The 22003-nt window shown below is 40.9% G+C and overlaps 1 protein-coding gene across 3 annotated transcripts in view; it reads right to left on the minus strand.

Moving 5' to 3' along the window:
- Nucleotides 1-22003, minus strand: part of RNF130 (ring finger protein 130) — a 163049-nt gene that overhangs the window by 17113 nt on the left and 123933 nt on the right. For all 3 annotated transcript variants that reach the window (XM_069869145.1, XM_069869144.1, XM_069869146.1), the window contains 5 exons: nucleotides 13257-13507; nucleotides 9107-9178; nucleotides 7453-7535; nucleotides 2416-2512; nucleotides 1180-1384 (listed from right to left, as the gene is read on the minus strand). In XM_069869145.1, coding sequence (XP_069725246.1) covers nucleotides 1180-1384; nucleotides 2416-2512; nucleotides 7453-7535; nucleotides 9107-9178; nucleotides 13257-13507 — 708 coding nt within the window. The remainder of the gene's footprint in view (nucleotides 1-1179; nucleotides 1385-2415; nucleotides 2513-7452; nucleotides 7536-9106; nucleotides 9179-13256; nucleotides 13508-22003) is intronic.

Here is a 22003-nt window from a genome sequence, read left to right on the forward strand (position 1 = left end):
CTGGCATCCCATTTGTGCAAGAGCACAGCTGCAACTGGGAACAGACAGCAAAAATACTTTCTGTAAAGCCACATTGTAAAAAGTTTCAGGTAAACTACAGAGATTTCCCACCCATGACAAGAAAAGCAGCACACCAATGGGTTCACTTTCTATTCAATAGAGCCGGATACAAGGTGAATCAGATGCCCAGCACTGCACAAAGTGACTTAGTGGCTTTGAAAAGAATCTAGATTTTGTATGTGGAGTTTTCCTTCTTGGGCATTTCTGGGTATGGACCACGTGTTTCACAGGATGAAATTATTTAAATGAAACATTTACTTTGCTACAGCATCTAAAGAAACTGTCATGGACTGTATCAGCCACACGGACCAGTGGCAGTGTCATCCAAGTTCAAAATCTACATCACAGAGGCAACGAAGCCAAATAGAAGGAGAGCATTAAGACTGTTGTACTGCATGGATTCTATTTGTGCAATTCAGTCAGAAAAACAACCATTCATGCATCAAGCAGACCGTACAGCATATGGAAAAATGATGCAATTCCACACATTGTATTCATTATAGTGTTATTATACAGTAAAAACCCCAGGTAAAATCCAGTGAGTGGAAATTTACCATGTTGTTATGAATAAGAGCTTCTAAGCAGTGCAGGAACAGCTTTCTGATGCCATAAAACACTTGAATAATACTCAAATGTTGGTACATCAAATACAAAATTTGTGAAATAAAAAAAATAAGAAAACCCATGTGCTAAGAGACATCAGAATTCCAGTAGTAACATTCTCAGGGGAAAAAAAAATGTCTGCAGAAATAGGAATCAGCTAAAATATGTTTATATTTATATAAACTATTGTGCACAAAGTAGTCTGAAAGGGTAAATAATGTTTTTGCCAATTCAGGTTCTGTTATTGGTTACAGAATTCAGGAGGGTTATTGTTGCCATGTTAGTTCATCCAGTATTTTTTGCATGCAGACCTAAGAGGCTAAACCATTAATAATGGAACGATTGGTGCTGTCACACCTAGAGTTACTGGTTTCAGTACGGAGCAGAGACACTAAGGTCACCTTTGTCCCTGGAGGGAAACCTTTCCCCATGGCCCTGCCACACGCAGCTACAGCAAAGCAAGTGCTACATTCCAGGAAAACCATACAACTGTACTAGAAGCCAAAGAAAACTTACTTGTCACAGCAATGTTGATCTCTCCTGACCTTGGCGTTAGCTCTCCGTCCTGGGGAAGCTGTGACATCCCAGAGGTGCGCAGGGGCTCCAGGCTGAGAGAGCTGTCGTTGGCAAAATCGCTGAGGGCTGACCGCCTGCCAGCTGGCTGGCCTCTGGTGAGCCTTTCCATGTCAAAGGCAACATTATCTGTACACGGCACGTTTGGCTGGAAAAACAAGCAATTCCACATCACAGCGGTGAATGTTCTACGTGTAGCAAACTTATTAACCGAGTAAAACCACACAGATGTGCTATTCAGCCACGATGGCTGTCCTCAGATCACACAGGAGAGAACACATGAATCTGCAAGTTCTATCCCAAGTTGTTCCTTCAGGCCACCTTAAAGAGGTGGAGGAAGAAGCAGAGAAAAGAATTAAGAATCAACGCAGGCACTCAATATGCTTCTATCATAGCCTATGCTAGCACAACTCACTACCATGAGCAATGACTACACACAGAGTTCTACAGTATCCTCCAAAAATCCAGGGACATTATTAATTGCAAAAATAGATCATTTAACAATTTATCTGCAACAACTTCTTAGAAAGCGTGCAAATCTACAACTGACACAAGTAAAAACTGAGGCCTCATTATTCTCCCTGGCTTAATTCAAAAAGCTGGCTTAGATAGTATCTTCATATGCTCTTCTCTTCCTTCTTTATTTTGTTCTCCTGAAGAGAGCAGAGCATCACTTCCACCTTGTGATTTTTCCTTCATATGGGAAAGATGGAAAAACACCTTTTGAGGTTCTTCACTTCTATCCCTTTGTGAACTGGTCAACAGTCCTCAGGGATCCATAAGGCATGAGCTGCTTGAGGAAAAACTCACTGGCCTCAGCTAGGTCATGGCTTGTAATGTGTAAACAAATTGGGAGTGTCCACTGGAGACCACAACAAGAACAAGAGATTTACAGAGTAAATTTAAAAAAGAAGGGTTGAAAGAAGCTGAGAAAAGGGAAGATTACAGAGATCCTAGGAGGCTTCCAGTAGATAAATTGTTATAAATGGAAACGTAACAATACACTCCCAATGACCAACCAGGGGAAAGAACAATTCTCCTTTATCAGCAGCAAAGAAACTGGTGAAACCCCCCAAACTCTTATGGTATTGGAACAACCTTCTCCCTTTCTCCCCTACAATTATTCCTCCTGTTCCGAGTCTCAGACATGGAAGAAGAGCTCACAACAGCACAACTTACCACAATTCCCAGTGCCTTCAAAATGTTCAGTTTACACATCGGACATGTACAGTGCTCACTAAGCCATGGATCCACACAGGCTTTGTGGAAAACATGCCTAGAAGAACAAATAAGGCACATATATAACTCGTAAACAATTCTATAGTATACAATGAGAACTATATTTATCAAACTTTTAGATAATTTCTTAATTAAGGTAGCAGAATGAATTACAGAACTGCCATTCTTCTGTGCTGATTGCAATTAAAAAAATCCATAAAACTCCTGTTTGTTGTTGCCACCCTTTAATAATAGTCAACTAGGAAGAAACACTTAGAAAAAAGATCCCCTCCTTTTATTCTGGATATGAGTACGCACACTGTCAGAATGACTAAGGTAACAAAGTCCCCACCACAGCCTCGTGTAAAGTCTTGTCTCAATTTCTATGTAGAACCTGGCCATAAAACTGGGTGGGTAGAACATGCATCCACCAATTATATTCAAAAGCCAGGGCAACCAACTCAAACACTTGTTTGATTTTGAAAGGGCTTTTATAGCTATCACACCTAAGTAAACTATGTGTCCCATGGTTTGGGATTTCTTTGCTCTCTATCCTTTGGGATTTTTAAAACAGAGAGCAAATGAGGCATATTACCAGATAATTCCCTTTCAAATGTCTGGAAAGTGACCAGAGAAAAAAGTCTTTATGAATTTGCTCACAAACATGGAAAAAGACAACATATAATTGTTTCATCTATGGCTACTAAGACTGATAGGAGGGACTGAAGTACATCAACATAACATCAGGTTCCAGTCTGCTGCACCTGTGTATCCTACCTGTACTAAAGATACACAGACTTACAGAGTCAGCAGAAGATGGTCAGGGAGCAAAAGAACTTTGCTTATCTATATCCCAGATATTGCACAAACAGAAGCTTACAGAATCTCAGGCATTCCCTTTGCTCGGACGAGTCTTTTAGCAATGTAGCAGTCATGAAAAACAGGGTATGTACATTGCTTACTGTTCAAATAATTGCACAAAATACAAACTCACTTCTATCATTATTAGACCTTAATGCATTCCCTTTATTACTCACAAAACTATAGGAGTCAATGTTCAGAAATCCTGGGTGACAGTGGTTTGAAATCTTCCGAATCATACAGAGATGGTATTTTTCTATATTAGGCAAATTACAGGTTTTTAGCTGCTTATGCTTCCATCTAAGATTCTGAACTCATTTTTTTAGAGCAGGACAAACCTGAAAATCTAATATTTTGGGAAAGAGCAGACATCAAGACTCTACAGAAGTATGAAATCAGCTTTAATATATTGTTATCGACTCATCAGTGCTGCAGAAGCACTCAGATAAAGTGAAACAGGCGACCAGTCTGGATGTCAACATGCATCTGCCAAATATTAGAAGGTATTTTAAAGAGTCATTAGCAGTTTGATATAATTCAAATGCACCAAAGCAGCTCAACTGTTTTCATGACCTCTTAATTCTTTGCTTTCAGTTCCTAAACTTTCAAGGATATTTATTAATGTGTTTCAAAAAAGTGCAGTTCCCCTAAGGTTATTTATTGATTTAGATCAGCATGGCTCTGATGGCTACTTAAGCCGTTTATCTTCTTGAAAAGCTTGCTGATACCATCGTCGTGGCTCAGGCTCTGTCTGGATTTCTCTGCTTGCAAGAGTTAAAAAGCAGCAATGAAGACAGTAAACATACGGATTATTTTAAAAACTCAGTCTGACAAAGTAAGCCTTTGCATTTTCTGCTATCACAAACCTTCTCAATCTTCATATTTCTGTCACTTCTTTTCCATGACCATAAATCTGAAAGAGCTCCTAGCGAGTTGCTTGAGGTCACGGCAGCTGATGACGTTCCCCTAGAAGCCATGCACCAGGGAGTCAAGCACGACAGAGCTTTTGCTGCTCCTCCAGCCTCAGGGCTCGAGCGAGCACGACCGCAGCCAGGCTGGCAGTACTTGAAGGAGTCTCCCATGCGGGCATAACTCCAAACAGGTGACCTGCAGATATTTTTCCACTCTGTCAGCAAACCCAAGTCAGTTGCCCTCCAGCTTGTAATAAACACCATGACTCTGACTCTGTTGAACAACATAGCTTCCTCCCAGCATTTCACAGAGAAAAAAAGTGAGTCAGAAACCTCTTTTGGTGGTGCAATGCCTCTGGATTCACATGTCACACAAGAAAGGTTTGAATGAGTTTACAAATGCTGTTTCCCAAGAGCTCATTACACTTCCCTGCTCTCAGTGCAGCATCCCACAAAGTGATGTGATCAATGTGCTGCTGCAAAGTAGCACCTTTAGCGACTGCTGGGGGCAGCTGCTCCCCTTACACTGGGAAATAAACCTTCCAGCCAGGTTAAAAAGTGGCACATGGGCCCTTCCTGCCCTGCTGCAGGCAGCCAGCACAGCTGAGGAGAGATACTTGGCCTGTTGCGCTGAGGCATCGCACGAAGTGGAAAGGATGGCACTGAGATTGCTGTTAATGAAAAAAAAAAAAGCCAACCCACAAGTGCTATTTGCAGCGGCAAAGAATCAAACTGATGGAAATCTGGCTTAGTTGCTTTGACACTTTCCTCTCTTCTTGCCCAGTCCAGGAAATATTGAGCATATGACTCAAAATCCATTTATTTTAACACAATCACTACTTTAATTCTCTTCCTACCTTATAAACTCCTTTCTTCCCAGACTATCTTTCTGCCCTTTCCAATGTCATTCTGTGATTTTCTCTAACCTGTCACTTTGCTCCCCCTCCCCTTATGTCTCCCTAATCCTTCACATCACCCCCCACTTTTCACCCAGTGCCCCTTCATCTCCTGGATGCAGCAGCGCAATCGTGAATAAAACCATCTGAATAAAGAAAACCGTCCATGAGGTTTGCCTTTTGCTAGAATCCTGCTTACACTATTTATTAACTTACATAATGGCATTCACAAGACAGAGATATTCCTCAGGCTTGTAAGCCTCAGACAGCTGCCTTACCCCTCTGTGTGCTAAGAGCTATAGGTATGCCCACAGGCTGCTCGCATTGGATATATTTCTCTCTGAAGGGCAAAATGAATGATAGAAATTCAACTGCATAGCTTGTAATATGTTTCATTTTTAGTTTACTTTTAAATTGGCCACAATTTCCCATCAGCCACAAAACTTTACCTCAAAAATAAGGTGTTTCACAACAGAATTTTATGTACAACTTGCTCAGCTGATGGTGAATTTTGCCTGCTGTGTGTCTGCCCAGACCAGACTCCTCTCTGCTGAGGCACAGAGTGACAGACCCTACTTAACTGCAGAGAACGACTGTGGTACCAAAGGGAAATGCTACTTTTAAATTGATGAAAGCAGCAGGGATGTCATATGTCAGTGATTCCTACTGTCTAATGATTATAGCTTCCTCAACAGACATAGCAAGAAAACCTTCTAGCCTTTCATTTGCTTCTCCTTGGCCAAGCCATTTTCTCCATGGTTTTCTTGCAATTTATTCTCTCTTCTGGCTTAGATACTCTCTTGTAGGTTGATTGATTTTTTTTTTTTTGACATGTGTGGTATTTGTTTTCTTTTTAAACTAACTTTGCACACTGCATTAAAATGAGAGGTTGAAGTGTCAGGAAGTGGAAAGAGATTACAACTCCAAGACAAGATTTGGGGAGAAGCATCTCAGATACTGAAGACGGAAGGTTCTTGTGCACAATCTGAAATCTACTGGTTGGCCCTTCATTTGCAAATATAAAAATGTCTTGTGGGAGGCATTCATCACAATGTTTCCATCTAGCCAGGATGGTTTTGCACTCAACTCAAAGCTGAACTGCAGCAGATGAAAAGAGAGATTTAAAAGGAGAAGTAGAAAGTGAACATAAAAGTTATCATAGAGCCTTTGGCAGGAATGTAATCTGGGCCTTCACTGACCTTATATTCTTGTGAAAAAAAGAACAGAAAAGGACCTACACAACAGCCTTGCTATCTCCTTCACGTGGGAGATGGCAGCGAGGGAGGCTGTGCTGAGGTGGCAGCCAGGTGCATCTTCATCCGGCTCCCCAGAGCAGTTGTAACTATCCCTGAGAGCAGGGAGCCTCCTGCCTGCAGGACTGTGGCTCATAAACAGTGTCTGAGGGAAAAGCACTTAAATATTTCATTAATTAAAAAAAAACAAACCTGGAGTAGCACACAGAGCACTACTTATATACCAAGCACAGGCCAAATTACTGGATCCTGGCTGCGCATACACAATATAATTTACACATAGTTTTTGTGTGTGGAGATAAGGAGAAAGCTTTGCATTTCAGAATACAAGGGAAGAACGCCCTTTGTAATGTTTAAGACTACCAAAATGGACCGATTCATCCAAACCAATCGCTGGGTGGAAAAGCACTTAAAAGCATCTCTCAAGGAGCAAATATTCCAAAACAACTCAAGAATGGAAGTGAAATGGAACCAAACTGAGAACATGTAAACATCAAGAGAATGGCATAAAAGGAGAAAATCTGTTACATTTTAGACATCAACATAGAATACCCAGCTGACACAAATCTTCAATCAAAAGCCAAGAACACATTGCACCGAGACCAAAGATGGATGATAGCACAGTGACTGACCGTGTCAGAGGAGGCAGGGAGGTTAGAGAGACTGCAGTACTATTTCCTACACTGTTTCAGAAACCAACAGCCCATGTTGCACATCTACTGCGCAGAATGCTGCAGCTGTACCTGGCTCGTTGCACACAAATCTGTGTTTGCCCACCACTCAGTCCTTAAATCTACATCACTTTTCCCCCATTACCATCCTAAAAGCTCCCTGGCTGACAAGCCCAAACTGCCCATCCTGAGGATCATAATCTTCAGTTTCACCTCCACTGTCATAACAGTGCCAGGACCCACCTTCACACCTTCCAGTACCACAGTCTAAAATTAAGTGGCTGTTATTAGGACTTGAAACACGTAACAAATATGTCTGTAAATTACAATGCACGTATTACATGAAATGAAGCAAAGGAGCACAAAGAAAGAATAGTTTCCAAACAAAGCAACTTTACTAGCTTACTTGCATGGTAAAATGCGAACAACATCGTTCTGTTTGTAACTCTCAATGCAGACAGCACAATGATCAAAGTCCGGGTCTGTTTCCTAAAATGAATAGAAGGAAAATTCAAGTCAAGAGTTGAGGCTATGACAAATGCAGAAGTAGCTGTGACTAGCACATGAACTGCATGGTGCCAAGTGGCATAATCCTGGGACTCCATTTTATAGCCAGAACTAGCAAATTTTCCTTATTTCAGAGTAGTCCTATGTTTTCATCCACTGCTTACTTGAAGAATTATCATTCTTACCCAGACATGAAGGTGAGGATGACTGACCGACTGGATCCTCTTTGTTTGTATTTTCCAGAAGTCATGTTATTTATTTTCATCACGAGAATTTTAAATATCTAATGAAAAAGGGCTGACTTCATTTGGGCTGCAGATACAGCATCAGCAACGCATATTTAAAATGTTTTGGCCTGTGACACAAACCACACAGTGCCTTCTCTCAGTTCAAATTCGTTATTCCTGTCTATGCCAGAAAGCAACCAGCACGATACTGAAGATAGAAACCACAGCAGGACAACAGCCCCTCCCTGGCCAGCACCAGTCAGTGCTGCACACACAGAACCCCAACAGGCTGCTCCAGTGAAGGACAGGTTTTCCCCAATTATCTTTTCATGTAAGTGTTCATCTCCCCCTCTCTGCACTGCAACCTACACATCACTTGCTGGTTTTGACTTTGTCATAAAAGATTATGACATAAAAGATTATGACAGCATCTTTTAATATGGAAAAGTACCCATTATCTGCGTGTACTCCCATAATGTTGGAAAAAGATTTAGTGCAGTGGGCTGTCGTGAAATAAAACCACACAGGGAGTCAGAAATACCAGAAAGATCTTTTTTCTGCCCTCTCTCTGCAAGCAAATTTTTCCATCACTTCCCAATTTTCCATTTCCAAGAGTGTTGATAAGAAAGATAAAAAGGAATCACACTAAAAAGGCCCAAGGAAATAATCTTAATCAAATCATAGCTAGAATTCCCTTGCCTTTTGCAAGTTAAAGAGGAAAATTAAGCAAGATTAAGAAACTATTTTTTCATTTTAGAATCAAAGAAAAAGCATTACTGCACATAGAACTGGAAATAGTTTAGGACTTAACACACTCTATTTTTTAATTTGCACAATGGCAAACAGAATTCTTGGAGTAACATTTACTATCTTTAATGAAATACCTGTTTATGCTCCCTCTCAGATTATTGGGCATTCATATTTCACGTAAGAGACTGTCCTTTATTACGTGTCCTTTAAATTTATTTACACAGCTTACATATGGAACGATTCTCAGCTTACAGAATTCCACATAAACAATGTTAGCCCTATGCACTCCTACCAGCAAACCCCTCCTCCAGCACACAAACCCACTCTCAGTCACAGTTGCCAGATGGAGTGCAAGTAGTATTTAAGCAAGAAAAGCTTCTTTGAAACGTACAGACTGAGGGCACGTATGGATACTGAAAGTTACACTAAATACTTTGTGCCACAGCACAAAGGAAGCCTCCAACAAGGAAGGCAAGGTCATAAACCAGGAGCAGAAGGGAAAAACTGAGATTGTTTCCCCTGGCAAGAATTAAACATGATGCTCAAGTTTACCATGCTGAAATCTTATTCTCCTACCTTATCACCCTTCTTTACTGTCCGAGTCGTCAATTTACCGATGGCTTTCTTGGCAGCATCTCCAAGACGACGCTAATAAAGTGACAAAGAAAGGAACACAAATTAACCATGATAATCAAGCTTAATTACTGTTCTTTATAGTAAGTTATTTGGGCTCAATACTAACATTGCAACACGTGCCGTGGCAGAAGGCCAACACATAAGGCATGAAGCACACACAGCACAGCACACAGATTCGTCAGGAAGACAAAAAAATTCAATAATTGAGCCCACAAATGCACTCGATCAGCATTGGCATAAACCTCACAAACCATACACAAGTCCACAAGTGATCCAGTGGGTGCGTGACAAAACTCAAACCCAGCTAGCAGGATAAAAGCTGAAGGAATTATGCCTCATGATAATTTCTGTATATTCTGTTCATACTGCCTGTTACTCAGTGTGCTGTAATACACCCCTCGTTCTCTTCCTGAGCTTGAATTATTATTTCTTTATTCCCCCTGAGCAGTCTGATTTTATTCTGAGACGTAAGAGATCCGCTCGGCGTAACCTACTTTCTCTCTTGCTATTACCCGAAACCACCAGGATCTCACAAAGAAAAAAAAAATTATGGCTCATGAAAACTAAATAAGCCAATACAGACTTAAATAAAGCTGAAATGAATATTGGTTAGAAGATGAACCTCAATCTGAATACACACGGAAAGCTATCTTTTTTGTTGTCTACGCTGCCTCTATGACAACCACCATAGGATTTCTGGAATTCAAGAGTCAATTCCTACTGCAATGCCCAGTTCCCAGCCAAGAGAGAATGGATATTTGCCAGCTGGCCTGTGGGATCCCAGAGACAGGGCAGTGAGTGCAGCAAAGCTCTCGTCTTCTTGTTTCAGGTACCTGAGACATCAGATTTGGTTTATATTGACTGGAAAAAGGGAAGCTCATGTATTTCATCCTTCACCTCCGTCCTGTACTAAGCACTCTGACTCTGAAAGAGATGGGCTGCACCTACCCAAATACCAAAATTGCACCTGCAAAGCCTCCCACGGAGCCTAAAACAAATGTGCTGTTTCTGTGTTCACCTTTCATACTGTTGAAAATCAAATTCTTCATAACATGTAACCCTCCCTGCACCATAAACATTCTCCACATGCAAACTGAAACTAAGCAGGCTGCTTTCATTTGAGAAACAAAGACCTCTGAGGTCCACCACAACCAACTAAAACCGTCAGCCTAGAATTACATAAGCATGCTTTTTCCGGTGGTTTCCACAGATGAACAGAACAATTCAACATTTTTTAGAACGTGGATTATGAAAAAAAAATCAGATATTGTCCTGTCACTCCAATATCTTGTAAAAAACTCCTCCTCTGCTTTTCTGGAGCCTTTTCCATACTGGAAGCTGCTCTAAGGTCTCCCTCAGCCTTCTCTTCTCCAGGCTGAACACCCCCAAATCTCTCAGCCTGTCCTCATATGGAAGATGCTCCAGCCCTCGGATCATCCTTACAGCCTCCTTTAGACCCGTTCCAACAGCTCCATCTCTAAGAGAGAGAGCTGGGGGTGTTTAGCCTGGAGAAGAGGAGGCTGAGGGGAGACCTCACTGCTCTCTACAACTACCTGAAAGGAGGTTGTGGAGAGGAGGGAGCTGGGCTCTTCTCCCAAGTGACAGGGGACAGGATGAGAGGGAATGGCCTCAAGCTCCGCCAGGGGAGGTTCAGGCTGGACATTAGGAAAAAATTTTTCACGGAAAGGGTCATTGGACACTGGCAGAGGCTGCCCAGGGAGGGGGTTGAGTCACCTTCCCTGGAGGGGTTTAAGGGATGGGTAGACGAGGTGCTAAGGGGCATGGTTTAGTGTTTGATAGGAATGGTTGGACTCGATGATCTGGTGGGTCTTTTCCAACCTGCTGATTCTATGATTCTATATTCAGTCCCAACTACTGAAGCGTTCCCACGTAGGAAATGCAGCATCAGAAATCGAAATTATGTGCTTCCTGAAGTCAGAAATCTCCATCCTAACTTCAACGTGTGATAAATTGGTCAATTTAAGCTAATTTAGATTATGTATTTTGGAGCAAGCATCTTTGCCTGAGTACTCAGTGACACAGAACACACTGGCTCACTGCTGGGGCAATAATCATTGCACAACCCAAAGTGAGATTACTAAGAGAGGAACAAGGCTGAACAGGCATTTAATTTAAAAGCTCAATGCTACCAGCTAAGTAATTCGGGCAGTATTTATATTCAGTTGTGGAGCATACGATTGTATATGTGCTACAAAAAAACCCTTAAAGATTATTTTCCTATTGGAAGCATAATATTTCAGCAAAACTCTTCCAAAAGGTATACAAGTTCTGTTATGTAAATACAAGTACTAAACACTAAATTTTATTTCTTCCATTTTCTGATTTTAACAAATATATTTACGCTCACATTAGAAACACTCAGGATTTTCTGTTTCGATAAGTCAAGGCACAGGCACACAGCATACGCTTGCTTTTAAAACCCAGAATGGTCTTGATGGAAAAGGTCACCACCAAATGCAAGAAGAGTTTCATTCTTCCGGTGGAAGCGTGCAAGAGTAATGGTGTGAAACACCAGTATCTGCTCAGACTATCTACAAAACAATGCAGGGTGGTGTTTTTTTTCGGGTTTTTTTTTTTTTTTTTTTTTAAAGCGTGCCTCAACATAACTTAAAAACAACATCACAGCCTAACCCAAGTTATTCCATCACTAACAGCACAGCCTTCTCTCTGTGAAAGCTCTCAAAGCTCTTTAAAAATAAGCTGTAGCTGTCGCCACCTTCTTATTAAAGTTTAATAAGCTCAGCTTTTTAAACCACATAAAATTTTCATCAAGTTTCTCCTGACCTTTGTGAAAATCTAAAGAAAGAAGAAAGGTCATAAGAGCCCTTTCCCCATGGAGCAACTGTTTTGAAACACGGACGCTTGGAACAAGCCTAGAACCATGCAGGGGATGCAGAAGGCACAACTTCAGACATTCATCGAGAAACAGTTATATTTAAACTTTCACTGTCCCAAGGGATGACACTAAGTACTGGTTTCAGTGTGGACATTTAAAAATGACATCCTTAGGGAAATGTAGAGGATGTCCACGGGACCAGCAGCACCAGGCACTATTTATAGAAACTAAAAAGGAAATCCTTTATTGCAACCGTGTCTTTACAAATTTGCATTTGCTCTAGGTTTAATAACACCAAAGCACAGCCTCACAGTGAGCTCCAGTGTATCAGCTGCACTTCAGGGAGAGAAGGGAGACAGCAATGAGGTCAGCAGTTTTGTGAGCTAGACTCGACAGAGAGAGGCAAAGCAAGCACAGCGGATTTCCTGAGCTTTACTGACCCTTCTCAGCAAAAGCCAAGACACACCGTGGAGGCAGCGGGTCATTAAATCCACACTAGTAAAACCTACTTCTACAGTTCAATCCATATTGGAATTGAAGACTTGATTTAGTCAAGATCTCCAAGTATGGCCATCCTTAATTAAGTTCTTAAACAAATTAAGAGTTGAAAAAGAACGTAAGAAAGGCATATTGGACAAAATTTTACTTAAAATATACAACCTGGGGAATGAGGCAGTCCAGACTAAGTGTGATCCCAAATAAAGTTTAAAGATCACACAGATCACTAAGCAGCTCTATATCTTTCTCTAACATTCACGACAGGTTATAGCCTGGAAATACCTTTATGCAGCTTCTGAAACTACCTTAATAATTACTGAAGCTATCCTTAACAATATAGCTAGAATCCATAACAGCTCTGTGTTCCCCTACACTACCTGAGTTCATTCACAATTTAACTCTCTTCTCCATTCCCAACATACATACAGCAAGTATTATTCAGCCAATATAGAATCCATTTTCCTCTTGGACTTACACTCATCAAAACCCAAATATTTTGGTTTGGTTCTGTTTTTTCCTGTCTTGTAAAAAGATCTTGTACTGGTGCTGCTTAGGGTGAAAATACTTTGCTATACAAAAATCCTTGCCTGGTAACTCGCTCTGCTCAGAACAAAGCGGTTCTCAATGGTAGTTTGATGGACATTCCTTAGAAATTATTTGTTCTCTATTAACTACTGCCTGCAGAAACATCATCTCCAGAATTTAAAGGGAAAAACAAAAAAGGAGTCCCCTTACCTGATTCCTGTCACGTGCACTTGTGTACCTGATCTTCTGGATGAAGTAAAATATTAACCACGCTGAAGAAATTATCATCAGAACAATGAATGATATTGACACAAAGACTAGAGAGCCCCGACTGAAGTTCTTGGGAGGAACACGGGACCCCACTGCTATTGCCATCAGCACAGAGATATTCTTTTCCAAGTAATTCAGGATCTCTTTAACCTTTGATTCTGTAATCATGACAGCAACAATGTCTCCAGTTCCTATAAGGAGAGAAACATATTTAATTTACATTTTAAATTAGCACGGCATGCCATTCATAAGATTTTCCAAATGCAAAACCACCGGACACGTTAGAGATTTTAATCTACACCATCTATGGCTCATGGAACATGCTACTGGGCACTCGACTCATCGCGTGAACCTCATACCCAGATTTTCAAATTAGGGCATTACCATGCAGACTGGCTGCAGCTCCACAGGCAGTAACAGTCTCTGCCGTTGGTTACACGGCACTTCCCACATTCTAATTACTGGGTGCAGTCTGAACTAGCTTTCAAAAGTACGTTTGTTCCAGATTTGGAACTGTGAATACCTAAGCAAGGAACTCACAGAAAAACATTGAGAAGATGAGTTCAACGATGCTCCTAGAGCAGCCTTAGTACAGGCAGTGCTGCATAAAAGTTGCTCTGGAAAGGTATGCAAGTTCTGCATGGTTATGTGCCTTTAATCAAGGTTGTCGAGGACGCGTAAATCACAACCGCAGCACAAAAGCAACAGAGTCAGACTTCTACCTACATCACCCACATCACTTCATAAAAAGTGGAAGTAAAGCGCATCAGTCTGGCTGCAAAGAAGAGAAATAAAAAAACTTGGCAGAAATGTAAGTGCTGATTTTATCACCCATACAAAGACACGCCTGATAAGACAGCAAAGAGGCTGTCAGCTTTATCAGCTCCATTTCAAATGTGCAGCCCATCTGGTTGCTGTAGTGTCTTGCCTCTAGACTACCTCCTGTCCCAAAGGGAAAATTATTGGTACGAGGATAATAAGAGAATCAAACCAGAAGACTTGCAGAAAAAGAACAAAATCACCTGCAGAGCAGAGAGCATCTATGTTTTAAAAGCAGAGGTCCCATAAAAAAAAAAGAACACCTTGAACTCAGGGCAATTGTGACCTAAGTTCAAAGAAAGTGAAGTTTATAAGAAAACTAAAGCAAGAAAGAAAAAAGCCTTATGAGTGCCATTTTTATTCATCCAAGTCTATTTGCTTCCTATACTAAAATTCCCCTTCCAAGACCTATTTTTTGAAAATTCTTGCAGTTTGCTCATCTGTTTGCTCCATCTGCTCGCTCCAGCTCACATTCCCTCAAGAGAGGAACTGTACAATGCAAGTGGCTTCAGCACTGACATTCTGGATTTAGAGTGGATTTAAGTTACAGAGAACCTGGTGTGACAATGAAGAGGGAATCGGAGGTCTTGTTCTAACACAAGGAATTTGTTCCAAGCCTTTCAATCGAAATCTGATTTTTATGAAGTTATTGTACCCACAAAATGATGTAGAAGATCCAAAACAGCAGCATCTTTGAAACCCAGGGCACAATAAGTCAGGGTGACAGACCAGAAAGCCACAAAATTTTCCAAAATGTGGGCTTTAGTAAGAGTTGTGCAACAGTCTTAAATGTTCTCTCATTATTTTTTCCATTTACCATGCCAAATATTAACTTTTACTAACACTATCCTCAGCTTTCAGAGCAGGTTCCCAAACACTGGTGGTGTGGATTGTGCTGGTAGAACTACTCAGAAGAATCAAAGCTGATAAACTCAGAAATAAAGATTTACAAAATAAAAAAATAAATATTCTACAGCCCCAAAACTGTTTTCCTCAAGAAATTTCAACTTTTCTTCATTTAAAATTGAAATGGCAAAGACACTCATGCCTTGTTATAGTAACTAACATGGATCTAAGTAGGAAAAGGATGTTTAGTGTTTCCTTTTGAATGACTATTTTTGAAACAATTATCACAGTAACACAAGAGCTTTGAAGAGCAATCAAAATCCCACATGATGTATGGCTACAATTTATTTAATCACTAGTATTCCACACATCCACACAAGGTCTGTTTTAGTCTAGCTCTTGATACTTCAGCTTGAGATGTACCGAGTTTGGTTTCATGCAAACTAACAAAGATATTTAACAGGCAGCAAAGCTCAGAAACAGAGTAAATATCCATCACTTGCTTTATTTTCAAAGAAAATCTGCTGGGATTCCTATTTGTCTAGCTGGGAAGAGTCCCTGCCCAGACCTGCAGCACTTCATCACAGGACAAGAACCACCTTTCCTGCAACGTTCTGCAGCCCCAAAGCCCTGCAGCTCAGACAGCACAAGTTCTGCTAAGCTTCCCCAGCAGGTATTTATCTGCACTGAGGCACCACGTTAGTATCAAAATCTTATTCAGATGCCCTCAACGCAGCATTCCAACATGATTTACAGTTATCTGCAAAGCCAAGCTGAGTAAGATCTTCCAATGCTAGTCCAGTTCTGTCTGAACCAAAAGTTGAAGCCTCCACCTATTCCCTGCAGCCCAGGGAACATGGCAAAGCTGACAATCTGTCATGTGTTTTATATAAAGCCCAGCACAAAGGGAACCTCTGGCATCACTGCAAAGTGATTTGCATTCCAAATGACTCAACTGGGAACAGTCAAAGTGCTACTGCTGCTTCTGACCCTTCAAGAGCCAAGGAGAACTGCGGGAAAGAAAAATAAATTGCTCCTGTCTAATACAGCAAAATTCAGTGGAAACTGGGACTTGGATTGTACGTATTTTTGTCAGGGGCATCACCCGAAATAATTTTAGCAAGAGCTCCCTGTTTCAGAACAATTGGGGGCAGGAGGAGACACTGACTCATTTATTTTAAGCACCTTGAAACCTTGCATTGCTGAAACTTAAGCAGAAGATAATTCCTCAGGCGAACACAGAAAGACCAGCAGCGTGTGTAAAAGTTAGAATGTGGACTTACTACGTAATCTTAGGAAAAGCAACGCTGTCCTCAGCCAAGAACAGTGTGCCCAGAGAAAAGCTGGAAAGCTAAACTAACCAAAGCAAATGAACTACATATTCAGCCACAGACGACAAGCTAGGACAGATGGGAGGCACGAGACAAATATTGATGCCTGTAAATATAAATCATTTAATTGCTATCATCCAAGCCCAGACAACTCTTCCTAGCTTGCAGTTTCACACCATGTGCATGTTTAATTAGGACAGCTATACAACTCTATGTATTAAAAGGGATGAAGCTGCAATTAACCATTAAATCTGTGTTATATTATGCTGGGAGAGGAGAAGAGAGAAGGACGTAAACGCTGACAAGAGACTAAACATTACAAGATGGGAAAACCTGGAACATCCAAGTCTCCTGTAGAGCTTCTAAGGAAACTGCTTTTCTCTCTCACCAATCTATCCATACCTCCTAGCAATTATAAAAGAGCACATCTAGAAAGTCAATAGAAAGTCATCCTAAAAAAAAAAATTCCAATCACATCACAAACAAGTAATTATTTCCTTTTGTGTTTGTTTTGTTCACTCTTGACAATCAAATGTTTGCCTGAAGCTCAAAATATGGACAACTATGGTCAGGACAGCAAACTAAAGAGAGGCAAGGTTCAAAGGGCAGACTTCAAACACCTCCCACCCACCTACCAGCCCTTGGAGAACGCAGGGATCGTCAGCCTGGTGTAATATCACTGCCAAACAGCTGGTTTTATTTCTCCTGGACTTGGTCAATACTCAGAGAGAAGGACAGGTGGGACAATTCCTCCTGGGCATCTGAGCAACCTGGCAACAAACTGCAGCTACTGCTGCAATGCTTCAACCACCTTCCTAAGTGTGGGGAGGGCAAAACCTGAGATCCCAGCTCAACCACGCACCTCAAGCTCAAACCACCTGGAAGAGGCACTGAGCTATTTTGATTTGACGTTACAAGGTTTGCAGAGGACTGAGAATTGAGTCAGATAAAGATCAGCACTCTCCTAATGGCTGATATTTTCAGCTGAAGTCCTTGTAATTCCCCAGGTCTTTGATAGCGCCTGCTGATGCTGCAGACACAGCGTGAGGCGGCTACACTCACCTCATGCTAGCGAAAGAACGCTGTTCTCTCTTTAAACACCAGCCAATATTTAATTGTAACTGAATCCTTTCATGATTTGATTCTGAAAAACCTAAACTTAACACACATTTTATCAGAATAATTCTGCTGGTGGAAATGTCAGAGCACTTCCTTAAAAACAGCAAACAAAATGCCCCCCCTTCCTAATCAAGGCAAAGAACGGTGCAGACCGCTACTTGTAGGATGGATTCAGGCACTGAAATGTCACTGCCTATTTGATGGCAACAATCAGAACATCATCATGATGATGGAATTTGAAATAAAATGACCCATCTTCACCAACCTGAGTTGCCTACTCTTCTGTTAAAATACCTTAACTGTATGCTAAGCATTTCTCAACAGAAATATAACTGCGTTCAAGGCCAGGTTGGAGGGGACTTGGAGCATCCTGGTCCAGTGGGAGGCGTCCCAGGGTTGGGACTGGGTGGGCTTTAAGGTCCCTTTCAACCCAAACCATTCTATGATTCTATAAAGTAGAAATAAAGCAACACACATTATTCAGTACCCGGAAAAGGGATCGGTCCCATTACTGAGAGTGACAGTTTTTTTTGAATAACATTAGCACTGAAACCACTCCAACGGAATTTGGGAGCCCATGAAACGTCAACAAAGAAAACAGGAAAGCACAAATGATGTGCTATGGTTATATATATGAATATTTGAGAGCCTCGTGGTGAATGCTGTGAAAACGCCAGGAGACGTCTGACCTGCAAGGTAGAAGAAGTGGAAGCATGAATTACCCCTATAAGTCAAAGGGATTTAGCCATGAAGGGATATAATCCATGGGACCCACAGGGTGAGGTGAGGTGAGAAAAAGGGAAAAGGCATGCTGAGCAGTGTGCAAAGCTGCACTGCTAGAAAAGGTGGGCTTAGGGAGCACAGCTTTTACATAGAAATTCCATAGTAATTAACAACACTGGGGAAAAATGCATTAATTATTCAGATACCTTAAAATTTTAGTCTGACACAAAACAGAGAGTGACAAGTCTAACATTCTAAAACAGGCTTTTCGACAAGCAGATACCAAGAGGAAGAGCCTTGGCATATCTTCAGAGTGACTAGAACAAGTCTAGCTGCACAAATTTTTATTTTGATCTAATCAGAAAGTAAACAAGAGCACATCCAAGCTGTCAACAGTGCAATCTCAAGGGTAAAATATGTTGTTTGAGATGTCCCAAATCAAATACTTCTGAAAACAAAAATACCCTGTAATATTTGTCACTTATTTAGTTCTAAGCAAGGTAAGAATTTAGTGCTGAGAATATAAATCAATTTTAGAACGAGACTAGATAGCATTTTAAAAACATTTTGCTTCCTGTTGCATTCATAACATTGAAAATGTTGAATTCTTGTCTGTATGTAAATGTGTAGTTGAGGGAGCCTATCAGGTGTTTTAACACCACCGTGAGAAAACTTTAAAGGACAGCACTAAATGAAGTTAAGCTTTCACAGTGTGCATCCATTAAACACAACCAGGGGAATACCAAGCTATTCCAAAGTACTGAGCAGATATTTCCAGAAGTCACAAGTGTCTCTGCTACACAAACCTATGCAAAACAACCTGGAGAACAACAACAAAAAAAAAATAGATCACTTAGGAGGCTAAAAGTTGAATTCTGCCTGCCTGCTAAAGAGGGCAAGGAAGTAGATATTCAGGATCAGTGAGGACCAGACTTCTATGAATTGCAACTGAAATACAGTCAGGTTATGTCTGAAGAACACTCAAAGCTCTTCTCCGATTGCAGCAAAAAGAGATTAGACAGATTTTACCCTGCTAGGCTGAGAAAGGGCACTGTGTGATGTCCTCTAAATATGACTACACACACTTCAGCGTTTTGCAATCTACCACTACTACTGCAAGCAGACATGTGATGGGTGCTCAAGAGTCTTGCTCCTTTAAGAAAAACAGGCATATGATTGAGGCATATGATTAGAAAACCAGAAACAGCAAGAGTAGCTTTCCAAAAGTGGGTGTGACACAATTAAGTTCAAAATAAATATTAAAACCCAATCAGATTCTTGTTGTGCTAGTCGGCAGCACATTAACTGAGTCCACAGATGATAAATAATAATCTTATAAGCAGAAATTACCTTTCCAGCGCCCGCCCCCTTCACTAAACAAGAAACAATACCTCAGGATAATGTTCTTGCCATATTTTCAATCAGCTTTATTATTTACCCAAGAGTAGACCAAGAGTTCCTAAAAAGAGAGCTAAGTAGCAAAACCAGTTGAAGAAACTGCTGGGCTGCATTGAGATTACAACTACCAACACGTTTCATAACTCAGTTGCTCCACTCCGACACTCAGAGAGATGCTTCTTAAAAGAGAAATCTGCGTAAGATCAGGTAGTCAGAGCTAAATCCTCCTGCTTCATTCCCAAGTCCAGTCGTGCTGGTGGAGCTTCGCCTCTGGATTTCCTCACAAGGTCCAGTTGCCTCTGTGACACCCAGTGTACCCCACTCAAGAAAACCAACACAAAGATACAACACAACATTAGTGTGTAGAGAGGCGTTGTCTCTTGGCTTCACTGCAGATCATTTCCTCTGTGCCACTTCACCCACAGAGCTTCTTTTCATCTTCTTTCCTAAGTCATATGACATCATACATTGTTAGAGAAATTAAGATCCTCCTATTAAGTTACAAGACGCACCCACCTCTTCTCCAAGTGTCCCACAAGTTCCTGAATCCCTGCCACTTCCTGACTTTGGAAAGCAAAAATACTCTACTCCAACGCTCCTGGTGGGCACCAGAAGGATGGATTTGCTGGGCTGAGAAGGGGGAAGCACCAGAAGGGGGAATTTTACACATCCCTTCGTCCACAGATGCAGGAGGGTTCATGTACAATGGTGAGGATGTTGGGGATTTAGGTTCCCCCTCCTTCACTTTTGATTGCCTTGACCATTCTACCTGCATCACATATTCCCTTTCTGTAGAAGGACTTCTATCTCCTCGGAATGATATTTTTATGTATTTTAACATATGAGACCTTTTGGAGTCTTTACAACAGGGCAAATCAAGCCCAGACACAGGAAAAGCAGAAAGATGCTGCAATGATTTTACAGACATTTCACACAACTTTTTCCTCTTCCAGCTATGCTTCTTTGCATCTACTCACACTAAAATTTTTTTGAGAAGGAAACAGACATTCTACTTTAATGCTGGAAGAATAAAAAAAAACTTGGTACAAAGGAAACTGTCATTTTATCATTGCTTTCCCATACCTGTGCACAGATTTCTTTCATTCACACTCATTCCAAGGCATTTAACTGTGTATTATGGCAAGTAGCTGTATTTGCAGCCCTATTTAATGAACACTTTCACTGTTAAGGTATGAGTATGCTAACAAAGCAACCAAATTTTATATTCAAACCTTGAACAATGCAAATGAATAAAAAGCAGAAGGGTCACATTAAGTTTTGACTTGGGAAATGGTGTAATCCTAATACATGACACTACTGAAAAAAGGTTCCTTGTGTTGCAGTTTCATATAATTCCAAAATAAGTAAGTCCTTCTATCTTCAAAGGATATTTCTGCTTATTTGAAAACAACACTTCTGAATGATGCCCAAAACCTGTTACCTTAGATCTAGATTTAACACCCAGTCACTGATTAGTGTTATATTCTTGACCAAACAATAATATTAATGAATGGACCAGCAAGGTCTGCCTTACATCAATTTAAGACACTTGGATTTTGATAACTGAAAGTCCCTGTAATCTTGCATTTTGTAACATGACCAAGTGCAAGTAGGTGGTTCCCATTCTGCTATTTCTGGGTAGCAATTCTTATTCCCACTGATGGAGCTAGAGCTAAAAACCCCAGGGATTTCTAACAAGGATAGCCTCTTATGCTCACCTATTTCCTTCTGTCTACAGACAACTTGCATAAAGATTCATCTGGACAGTCATTCCAAACAAATCCACCAAAGCCAGAAAGAGAAATGGCAGTTAGCCTTACCCAAGGACACTATAAAATACCTTTAGAGCTTCACAAATTGCTTATTCATAGATTAATATCATAAATTTGATTCGACCAAATCCATAGATTTTGGGAATTACTCTGCTGCTGGAGCTCAGTCTTTGGATAAGAAAAAAGAATGTAATTACTTACAGCGACTAACAGTCCCCCAGGCTTTTTCACAGTCACAGAACTAATTACCCTTTCAGCCAGCTAAGGAAAAATGAGCCCAAGTGCTGTTATTCCAGTTCCAGAAGAGGCATATACCATGAAAAAACACTGGTAAGAAGTTCTGCAAGGCACTGAGGGTGTTAAATTTGTACAGGGGTTTTCCTGGCTTATTTTGAAGCGATGGTCCAGAATGTGTGCTTCAAATTCGCCCCTCTCCACATCTCGTTGCGTCAGACACCTCCATCTACTCTACAACACATTTTCCTGATGGATACACCTCCAGGAAATGCAGCGGGAAACAGGATTAACTACAATGCCATGGACACTTGTTCCCCACATTTTCATTTATCAAATATAAACAATATAAAATGACCAAAGATATGCAAACTATGATTAGACTACTGATGGTTTTGCCTTTTATACAGCTTCAACTTTAATGACTCATCTCGCCTTCCTTTTC

This window comes from Phaenicophaeus curvirostris, chromosome 15, assembly GCF_032191515.1.
Source record: "Phaenicophaeus curvirostris isolate KB17595 chromosome 15, BPBGC_Pcur_1.0, whole genome shotgun sequence".
NCBI lineage: Eukaryota > Metazoa > Chordata > Aves > Cuculiformes > Cuculidae > Phaenicophaeus > Phaenicophaeus curvirostris.